The following is a 10,711-nucleotide window of genomic DNA, read 5'->3' on the forward strand; positions in this document are numbered from 1 at the left end:
GGGGGCCCTCCACTCCCCGGTGACCCCGTGTGACCCCACCTGTGACCCAGGGTGAGCCAGGTGTCACTGTCAGTGCTAGCTCAGGGCTGAGTGCCCGGAACACGTGGTGCCAGTCCTGTCCCAGCTGGTTGGTGGCCACGCACTGGTAGGTGCCCGAATGTCCCACATCGATGTCCCTGAGCTCCAGGAGGGGACCCTGGGCCACCTCCTGCCCGTTGTGCAGCCAGGTGAAGGTGACAGGGGCTGAGCCCACCTGCACCGAGCAGCGCAGGGTCACGTTGTCACCTGCACGCACCAGGTGTGACAGGGGACCGGGGGTGATGGTGGCACTGGCCACGCGCACTGCGGGGACACAGACAGGGCTGAGGGGACAGGGTGGGCCTGGCAGCCGGTGTGGGGGCGACAGGGTTGGGGGCAATGGGTGTGATGGGGGATGTTGTGGATTGGGTCACCTCAGGGATGGGTTAGGGGACACAGGGCAGAGGCTGGAGGTGACAAGAAAGGTGTCTGGGGGATGTGAACATGCCCCATCAGGAGACCCCAGGAGGCTGTAGGGGCTCCCCCTGCGCATCCCCGCACTCACTGCGCACCGTGACGCGGAGCCGGGCACTGCTCTTCCGCACGGTCCCGCTCTTGGAGCGCACCTGGCAGCTGTAATTCCCCGAGTGGGAGACCCCCACGGCGGGCACCAGCAGCTGCGGGGACCCCTGCGGGCCCCCCACCACCTGCCCGTCCCGGTAGAACACGTGCAGGAGGGGGGCTGGGGGCCGCAGGGGGCTGGGGATGCTGAGGCAGCTGAGAGTCAGGGGGGACCCCTCGGTGGGCTCGGGGGGACCCTTCCAGCACAGGCACTGAGAAGAGCTCTGGGAAGGAGAGGGGAGGTGAGGACTGTGACTCTGAGTGTGTTGGGAAGGGGCTTTGGGGGTGTCAGGAGATTGGAGTTCCATCCGTGGGGGTGCTCACCGTGCACTGTCACTGTCACTGGCGCCGACTGTGCCCACAGTGACACTTTGGAGCCCACCTGGCCCCTGCAGCTGTAGTGGCCGCTGTGGTGCAGCTGCAGAGGGGACAGGGACAGCTCGGACCTTTTGAGGGACCTCCCCACCTCCTGGTCGCCATGGTAAAATCGCACATTGGTGACCGGGGTGTTCCAATGGTCCCGGCAGCGCAGTGTCACCGTGTCCCCCTCCAGCAGCTCCCCCACCGACACCTGCAACTCTAACCGGGCTGCGGGACATGGGGATCGTGTCACACCGGGGGTCCCGTTTCCATGCGGATCCCCCCATTGGGTCACCCCCCGATCACCAGGGATTCCCAATTCCAACACGGGCTCTCCACACTGCGGTGCTCTGGGGTGCTCACCGTGCACTGTCACTGTCACTGGTGCCGACTCCTCCTGTACCAGGGACCTCACCCAGCCCTTGCAGCTGTAGCTGCCACTGTGGTTCAGCTGCAGAGGGGACAGGGACAGCTCGGTCCAACCGCGGACGCCCCCCAGTTTCTTCCCGTCTCGGTAGAAGGACACCTGGGTGACCATGCGGTTCCAGTAGCCACGGCAGTGCAGTGTCACCCTGTCCCCCTCCAGCAGCTCCCGCGCCGGCACCTGCAGCACCAGATAATCTGGGGGACAGTGGTGTCCTGTCACACCCGATGGCACTGGGACATCCACTGGGTCACACCCAGTGCACCAGGGGTTCCCAGTTCCAGCACAAGTTCCCCCACACTGGGATGCTCTGGGATGTCCCCAGAGCACGGGACAGGCTCTGGTCACACAGGAGGTGACCCATGGAGTGGAGCCCACCCTGAGCCCTCGGGGCCCCCGTGGGTGCCAGGCTGGGGACAGCCAAACCCCCCTCACCATCTGAGACTGTCACGGGGGGGCTGCGCTCGGTTCCGGGTCTGTCACACTCGTAGGTGGCACTCTCGGCGACAGTGAAGTGGTAGGGTCCCTTTGGCCACCAGCGCTGCCCATCCTTGTACCAGGTGGTGGCACCGGCGGTCCCCAAGTCCTGGCAGGTCAGTGTCACCGCGTCCCACAGCACCGCCGGCCTCCAGGGGGGCTCCACGAGGAGCTGGGTGGTCTGGGCACCTGCAGGTGACAGGGGACACCAGCCTGCCAGAGCCAGAGCATGGCTGGGGACAGCAGGGTGGGGTCATGGCATCCCCCGAGGACTCACCAGCGAGGCCGAGGGTCTGGGCTGGAAGGGAGAAGGGACATGGCTGGGTGGGGGTGGCACTGTGGGGACAGCAGCACACGGAGCACAGGGTGTGGGGACTGTCCCTAATTGTCCCCCATGGGGAGAGTAGTTCTTGTGGGAAACTGTGGGGGGGGTGGTCCCCAAAAGACTTGGAGACTCCAGGGGACAGGTGAGTGTCACAGCCACCCATGCACCACATCCCTGTGGCACAGACACCTTGGGAACAGGGACACAGAGGCCACCATGGGCTGAGGCAGAACATGGGGACACTGTGGACAGCCCGGGCACGAGGACACCACAGACACAGCCCATGCTGGCCCAGGTCACCCCCACCAGCTCATGGTGCCATCCCCATGATCCCATCCCCATGGCCACATCCTCACCGTTCTTGTCCCCTTCTGTCCCTGCATCCCAGTTCCCTTGTCCCTATGCCCAGAGCTACCTGAGCCCAAAGGTGCCAGTCCCCACATTCCTGTCCCCACAGCACCATCCCCAAATTCCTACCCCCTGTTCCTGTCCCCAAAGCCACCCTACATCCCCAGTCCCACCAAGGTCCACTGTGGGTAACAGGGACTGGCACTGCTGGCATTGGGGACCTCAGGGCACCCCACAGCCCCCCCTGTGCCCCCTCCCCTCCCCATCCCCAGGGTGTCAGGCCCATGCCCAGGGCACTCACCCCACAGGAGCAGTGCCACCTTCCCGGCCATCCCTGTGTCCCCAGCCATGTGGACTGGCTGTCACTGGCTGCTGTGGCCACTGCTCCCCTGGCTGGCGGCTCTTGGGATGAACGGGAAGGAAGCGAGGTCACATCTTGTCCCCATGTGTGGGTGGCCCTTGGTGGGGGCAGGGTGGTCACAAGCTGGGGTCAGGATGGGGACAAGGCTGGGTGGGGCACGGTGGGTCGTGTGTATTTCACAGGTGTGGGGGGTTCAGTGGGTTGGGGAGCCCAGGATGGGTGTCCAGGGAAATGGGGGGTCCCAGGGATGGGGTCCATGGGAAATGGGGGCCTGAAGAGGGGGAGTCACTGGGAATGGGGGGCCATGGGAATGGGGGTGCCCAGTGTTTGCTTGTGGCTAACACAGAGTTTGGAATCTCCCTCAGTGTCCAACAGCTCCATGGGATTGTTCCCTGCCTGCTGGGCACCAACCCAGTCCTAAGGAAGCCTTTTCTTGGGCCACATTTAGGAACTCTTCCCATTTTTCTCATTCACACCTTGAAACTTGATTGACTTCCCATGGAGGACGGGGAGAAGCTCTGTCCATCCTTGGGACAGTGCACAGGAATCTGTGGGAATGTCCTTGTGTGCCTCAGGGTCTGCTTCCCAGGTAAAACCACCCCAGCCTGCCCTGAATTCCCCTGCCTGGGCACTTCGTGCTCCTGCTGTGACACCCCTGTTCCCCAGCCCCTCATGTGCTCAATATTTCCACACTTTTCCCTCTCTTCTTCTGTGCACATCCTGAGCCCAAACATTCTTTGTGGAATGTTCCAAAGGGTTGCAGGTTTTGTTCAAGAAGGAGGATCCAGGTCAGGCTATTGAGCAGATTGTTGTGGCATTTGCAGGAGTTTTGTGGTTTTCTCAGTCCCCTGGGCATAGGGACAAAATGATCAATTCCTGCATTTCCGCACTGGTTCCCTCACAGCTGCCCCTGCAGGCGCGGTTTCCAGCCAGCCCTGCTCTGAAAACCATCGAAGGCCCTCCCAGAGCCACTGCTTGGGCTCCCTTTGGGGTTTGTGCTTCTTGCAGGGCTGAGCAAACCACAGGCAGGGCCTTTTCCCCCACAGAATTCTCACCTCTGCAGCAGCTCTAAAGCTGCCAGAATCAAAGCCAAGGGGCCAAGGGGGGGACCCTGAGGTGCTGGCTGCCACCTGGGGCTGGCCAGAGCAGGGCTGGGCAATGGCCATCCCTGTGCAGTGGGGCTGGGCCATGGCTGGGCCCCACCCTTGCATTGACGGGGGTCTGCAGGATGTGCCACCCCTGGGACAGGATCCCCTCAGGACAGAACCCCCGTGGATGTGCCCCCAGGACAGAAGTGTCCCCCTTTCCCATCTGAAACTGAGCAGAAATGGCCTCTTCCTTCTTTTCTGGCAAAGTGAAAGTGAAAGTGTTGAGGGAGCACAGCCCAATGCCTCCATCCCCCACAGCCACCCCAGCCTTCCCTGCACTCCCTACTCCTCAATTTTCCCCTGGGTCTCCCCAACCCCTTCCCTGCTCAGGTGCTGCCCGGGATTGCTGAGCCAGGAACTGGGGCTGAGGGAACATTGAACAAAAGTGAGGAAAATAAGGAAAAAAGACAAATAAACAATCAAAAAAAGTCAAGGTCAGGGGAGGGCACAGAGGCAGAGCTACCCCCATGTGATGCCTGTCCCCGAAAGGAGCACGCCAGGGAGACTTTGCTGTGCTGTAGATCACCCAGAAATCTGAGTCACCCAGTGATGGAGCTGGGTCCCCTGTGCCCATGCAGCAAGTGCCCACCCCAGGCACCCCCCTTCCCCTGGGAACCAAACCATGGCACCCCCATTGCTTCTGTCCCCCATCCCTGGGACCCCCATCCCAGTACTGACATTCCCCAGGATCTCCAGGGCCCAGTACCCCATTCCCAAGGAAACCTCTCCTGTTCATTCCATCCCCTGAAATCCTCCTTCCCCCATGACCTTGGTTCTCGCAGGAACCCCCATTCCCTCGGCACCCTACTCCTGACAACCGGCATCCCATGACCCCAAATCTCTGGGACTCCCATCCCTGAGCCCCCCAAACCTGGAGACCCACATTCCCATGGACACCATCCCTGGGACACCCCATTCTCATGGCACCCCCATTCCCAGTGACTCCCCCTCTTTAGCACCCCCATTCCCCATGGACCCCATCCTTAGGATCCCCCATTCCCCTGGACACTCATCCCTGGCTCCCCAAATCCACTGAGCCCCCACTCCTGGGACCCCCATGTCCCACTTGGACCCACCCAGCCTTGTCCCCAGCCTGTCCCCAGCTTGTGGCCACCCTGCCCCCACCAAGGGCCACCCACACATGGGGACAAGACGTGACCTCGCTTCCTTCCCCTTCATCCCAAGAGCCGCCAGCCAGGGGAGCGGTGGCCACAGCAGCCAGTGACAGCCAGTCCACATGGCTGGGGACACCAGGATGGCCGGGAAGGTGGCGCTGCTCCTGTGGGGTGAGTGCCCTGGGCACGGGCCTGACACCCTGGGGATGGGGAAGGGGGCACAGGGGGGCTGCGGGGTGCCCTGAGGTCCCCAAGGCCAGCAGTGCCAGTCCCTGTTACCCACAGTGGACCCTGGTGGGACTGGGGATGTAGGGTGGCTTTGGGGACAGGAACAGGGGCAGGAATTTGGGGATGGGGATGTGGGGACAGGAATGTGGGGACTGGCACCTTTGGGCTCAGGTAGCTCTGGGGATGGGGACAAGGGAACTGGGATGCAGGGAGAGAAGGGGACAAGAACGGTGAGGATGTGGCCATGAGGATGGGATCATGGGGATGGCACCATGAGCTGGTGTGGGTGACCTGGGCCAGCATGGGCTGTGTCCGTGGTGTCCTCGTGCCTGGGCTGTCCACAGAGTCCCCATGCTCTGCCTCAGCCCAGGGTGGCCTGGGTGTCCCTGTTCCCAAGGTGTCTGTGCCACAGGGATGTGGTGCACGGGTGGCTGTGACACAGACATGTCCCCCTGCCTTGCCAAATCTTTTGGGGACCACCCAGATACACTTTCTCACAAGAACTGTTGTCCCCATGGGGACAGTTTGGGGACAGCCCGTGCCCCCGTGCTGCTCTCCCTGCAGTGCCACCCCCACCCAGCCCTGTCCCTTCTCCCTTCCAGCCCAGACCCTCGGCCTCGCTGGTGAGTCCTCGGGGGATGCCATGGCCCCACCCTGCTGTCCCCAGCCATGCTCTGGCTCTGGCAGGCTGGTGTCCCCTGTCACCTGCAGGTGCCCAGACCACCCAGCTCCTCGTGGAGCCCCGCTGGAGGCCGGCGGTGCTGTGGGACCAGGTGACACTGACCTGCCAGGGCTCGGGGACCGCTGGTGACACCACCTGGCGCAAGGATGGGCGGCGCTGGGGGCAGCAGGGACACGACAACGTCACTATCACCGAGAGTGGCACCTACAAGTGTGACAGACCTGGAACCGGGCGCAGCCCCCCGGTGACAGTCTCAAATGGTGAGGGGGGTTTCGGTGTCTGCAGCCTGGCACCCGCAAGGACCCCGAGGGCTCAGGGTGGGCTCCACTCCATGGATCACCTCCTGTGTGAGCAGAGCCTGTCCCGTGCTCTGGGGACATCCCAGAGCATCCCAAAGCAGGGAAACTTCTTTCCCGAGCTGGGTGGCCCCTGGTGCCTCTTGGTGCCATCATGACCCTCCTGATGCCCCTGGTGTGACAGGACCCCTCTGTCCCTCAGACAGTCTGGTGCTGCAGGTGCCAGCACGGGCACTGCTGGTGGGGGACACGGTGACACTGCGCTGCCGGGGCAGGGACAACAAACAGCTCATGGACGTGTACTTCTACCATGAGGAGAAACAGCTGAGAGGGCCCCAGGATGGGGCCGAGCTGTCCCTGTCCCCCCTGCAGCTGAACCACAGCGGCAACTACAGCTGCAGGGGCTGGGTGGCGTCAGATTGGAGCGAGTCGAAGCAGGTGACGGTGACAGTGCGCAGTGAGTGCAGGGATGGGGACAGGGAACCAAAAACATCCCCCAAGGCTTTCCCCACCACTGCCTGAATCCTTCATCCCTCCCTTTACTCCTCCCTGGCTCACCCAGAATTGCCCAAGTCCCTCTTGGTTTCCCCCATGTCTGGCCAGTTCCCCCTGCACATCCCTCATCCCTCTCTTTGTCCTCCCCAACCCTCCCTGGATTCCCCACCCCTTCCAAGGTCCCTGCTCCACCCTCTGGTCTGCCTTCTGTCCCTGGGTCCTTCCGCCATTCTCTAAACCCCAAATCATTCCCTGAGTGTCCTCAGCCTCCCTTGTGGTTCCCCATCCCTGCCTGGGTCTCTCCCCATTTCCACGGGGTCTCGCCATTGTCCCCAGGTCCCACCATGCCTCCCAGGGTCCCCTTCTGGTCACTGGGATCCTCTCCACTCCCCTCCAATCCCCCCTTTCCCATCCCTGTCTCTCTTCCCCTCCTGTGTCCCCAATCCCTCCTGTGTCCCCCTGCAGGGGTCCCACTCTTTGGGGTGTCCCTGTCAGCACAGCCCCCCGGCGGACAGGTGGCACTTGGGGACAGCCTGGTGCTGAGCTGCAAGGTGGCCAAAGGGACAGGTCCCCTGTCCTTCTCCTGGCACCGGGAGGGCTCGGGGGCACTGCTGGGCACCGGCCGCCGCCTGGAACTGCACCACGTTGGGGACAATGACAGCGGCCAGTACCGGTGCCGGGTCAGCAACGGGGACAGCGTGGCCAAGAGTGACGCCCTGAATGTCACCGTGCTGGGTGAGCGGGACCCTCGGGCTGGGGGTGACCCCACCCACGGCACCCCCATCCCACCTCACCTGGTGCCAGCCCTGCCTGTGTCCCCACAGTGCCCGTTGCCAATGCCACCATCACCCCCGGTCCCCTGTCACACCCGGTGCGTGCAGGTGACAACGTGACCCTGCGCTGCTCGGTGCAGGTGGGCTCAGCCCCTGTCACCTTCACCTGGCTGCACAATGGGCAGGAGGTGGCCCAGGGTCCCCTCCTGGAGCTCAGGGACATCGATGTGGGACATTCAGGCACCTACCAGTGCGTGGCCACCAACGAGCTGGGACAGGATGGGCACCACGTGTTCCAGGCACTCAGCCCAGAGCTGATCCTGTTGGAGACCCCTGCCTCACCCTGGGTCACAGGTGGGGTCACACAGGGTCACCAGGGAGTGCAGGACCACTGGGAAGATTGGTGACCCTGATGTGTCCCCCTCTGTTTCTTGCAGTGGCCGCAGGGGTCGGTGGGGCCCTTTTGTTCCTGCTCCTGCTCGTGGCTGTCATTGTGGCCTGGCACCGGTGGCACTGCCAGGGTGGGTGACAGTGGGGGGATGCGGGTCCCATGGACCTGCAGAGGCCCCCAGAGTTGGGGATTGATAGGGCAGCACCCACAGCCCCATAATTGTGACCTTGGTTGTGGGTCCGGTAGCTTTTGGGGAGGTGCTGGAGGTCCTGCAGGGATGTTGGGAGTTATTCCAGGGGGTCTCTGTCCCTGGTGGGCTTTGGGTTCTGGAGGCTGAGTTGCTTGGGGGCACTGGGGAGGTTCCTGATTTCTGGGGGGCTTCAGGAATGCTTGGGGGTCCTGTGGGAAATCGAGGGTCTCATACGGGTTCAGGAATCCTGAGAGGGGTCCGGGCCCTGGGACCCCACAGTCACGCCTCCAATCTTTCCTCTGTAGCTGCCAGGAAGAACCAGGAAAGGTGAGTGGGGGGCTCAAACCAACCTCTCCCCTTTTAATCCAATCCCCAAGATTTCCCAATCCCTCCCCACATCCCCTTTATTTTCTCAGGGCCCCCCGGGATCCCCCAGCACCCCCAGAGGAGGGGGAGGTGCTGTACACCCACGTCGTGGTCACCAAGAGGGCTGGGGGTGAGTAAGGGGGGGACACACACAGAGGGACACGTCACCCACGAGTGTCACCCCACCCAGATCCCACAGCCCGTGTCTCTCACAGCGACCCCCCGTGCCACCACCCTCCAGGATCCCCAGGTGACCTACGCGGAGCTGCGGGGACCCCAGGGGCGACCGTGGGAACCCGGTGACATCTACGGGAATGTGCTGTGACACTGGGGGGAACTGGGGGGCACTGGGGGTCCACACCCATGGGCACCCACTCGTGTGTGAGCTGCCACCAATACTGCCCCCTGCCCTCCCTGTTTGGGCACAAAGATCCCAAAGGGGTGAGAGAAGAACAATTTCCTGAAACAGCAACGAGAGAGAATAAAACCAACGGCAACAGCAACAAGGTTCAGAGTCCAAATTGTCACACAAGGAACGATTTCCTGGGAAAGCCACAACAAGAACCAAACCCCAGACATTTCCCCCAGCTCGTTTCCTCCACCTGAGGAACCTGCCAGGGCCCTGGACCTTCCTTGCTCTGATGGCCAAAGCGGCCTTCAGGAGGCTCTGGATTCTCTTGCCCCTTGTCCCAAACCCCTCCTCTGCCCTGTTCCCCACACCAGGATGTCACAAAGGCCCTGTGGGGGTTCCGGAGCCTCCCCCTTTGCCAGGGCAGTGGGGATCAGGCCATGGCACAGGGTGGGGTGTCAGAGACAGGAAAGGTTTGATGTCTGGAGACATTTTGGAAGAGCTGTGTGTGGCAGGGGTGGGTCAGGCCTTGCATTTGGTGAGACAGGGCCCTGGCTGTCTATCAGTCTGTCAGCCATGGCACACTGGGGACAGTGTGACACTCTGCCAAAGCAGAACCTGAGTGGCTGGGTGACCAGAAGTGCCACGCGGGGAAAGGGCCCTTGGTGGCCCAACTGGCTTAAAAGGCAGAGCGTGAGGTGGCAAAGTCCCTGACCCTGTCTGCACTTGGGGAGTCTGTCCTGTCCATGTTGAACCCAGGATTTGTCAACTCATTTAAATGAGAAATATCTGCCAAGGAAAGTGGAAATGTTCCTGAAATGGAAAAAAGACCCATGTCTTAAACATTTTTTAATTTCAGAGATGATGGGGCTTCCAGGCCAAAGTGTAGAAAAAGGAATAACAGCTCTTTATCAGGAGATTTATAAACCAGAACAGAACAAACAACACAAACCCAGAACTTTCCCTCCCGCTCAGCGCTGTTGGTTTTTGCGGCAGTGAAAACCGCGGCCAGCAGGGGGTGCTGCAGGGAGCACTCCCGGCCAGCAGGGGGCGCTGCAGGGAGCATTCCCGGCCAGCAGGCGGCGACCCGGTCGAGCTCCATCCCCTCAGGGGCCATGGCGGCCTCGGGCGGGAGGCAGGAGGGGAAATCGCTCCTTTTGCAAAATCACTGGCACCAATCGCTCCCGGCACCACCACCGGCAGCGGGCAGGAGCCACCAAGGCAGCAGGTTGGATCCCAGTGCCCACTGGCAGCGTAGCAGTGTCCCGGGGCCAGGCACACGCCCTGAGCAAAAGCCTGCGACTGCTCTCCATGGCCCTGAGGTTCTAGAAGGCAGCAGGTTTTGTTCAAGAAGGAGGGTCCTAGGCACGTTGTTTACCAGATTGTTGTGGGATTTGCAGTAGTTTTGTGGTTCTCTCAGACCTTTACCAAGAGGGACAAAATGATCAATTCCTGCATTTCCGGGCTGGTTCTCTCGCAGCTGCCCCTGCAGGAGGGGTCTCCAGCCAGCCCTGCACTGAAAACCATCAAAGGCCCTCCCAGAGCCACTGCTTGGACTTCCTTTGGGTTGGTACTTCTTGCAGAGCTGAGCAAACCACAGGCAGGCCTTTTCCCCCCACAGAATTCTCACCTTTGCAGCAGCTCTAAAACTGCCAGAATCAAAGCCAAGGGGGCAGGGGGGACCCTGAGGTGCTGGCTGCCACCTGGGGCTGGTGAGAGCAGGGCTGGGCAATGGCCATCTCTG

General features: G+C 62.0%; 1 protein-coding gene and 1 long non-coding RNA gene across 2 annotated transcripts; both read left to right on the forward strand.

Moving 5' to 3' along the window:
* Window positions 1-5,726: 5,726 nt before the first annotated feature.
* On the forward strand, window positions 5,727-6,925 carry LOC311163995 (low affinity immunoglobulin gamma Fc region receptor III-like; the record flags this gene model as incomplete). Its single annotated transcript, XM_084223219.1, has 3 exons — window positions 5,727-5,735; window positions 6,145-6,367; window positions 6,606-6,925. The coding sequence occupies 3 exons, from the start codon at window positions 5,727-5,729 to the stop codon at window positions 6,923-6,925; spliced, it is 552 nt and encodes a 183-aa protein (XP_084079345.1).
* A 939-nt stretch (window positions 6,926-7,864) lies between these two features.
* LOC311163905 lies at window positions 7,865-8,730 on the forward strand. Its single transcript, XR_014616827.1, has 4 exons — window positions 7,865-8,025; window positions 8,109-8,192; window positions 8,558-8,579; window positions 8,669-8,730. It is a non-coding gene; the product is annotated as an uncharacterized lncRNA (long non-coding RNA).
* The last annotated feature ends 1,981 nt before the right edge of the window (window positions 8,731-10,711 follow it).

The sequence above is a fragment of the Fringilla coelebs genome (genome assembly GCF_963513975.1).
Source record: "Fringilla coelebs genome assembly, chromosome: 29".
Taxonomy (NCBI): domain Eukaryota; kingdom Metazoa; phylum Chordata; class Aves; order Passeriformes; family Fringillidae; genus Fringilla; species Fringilla coelebs.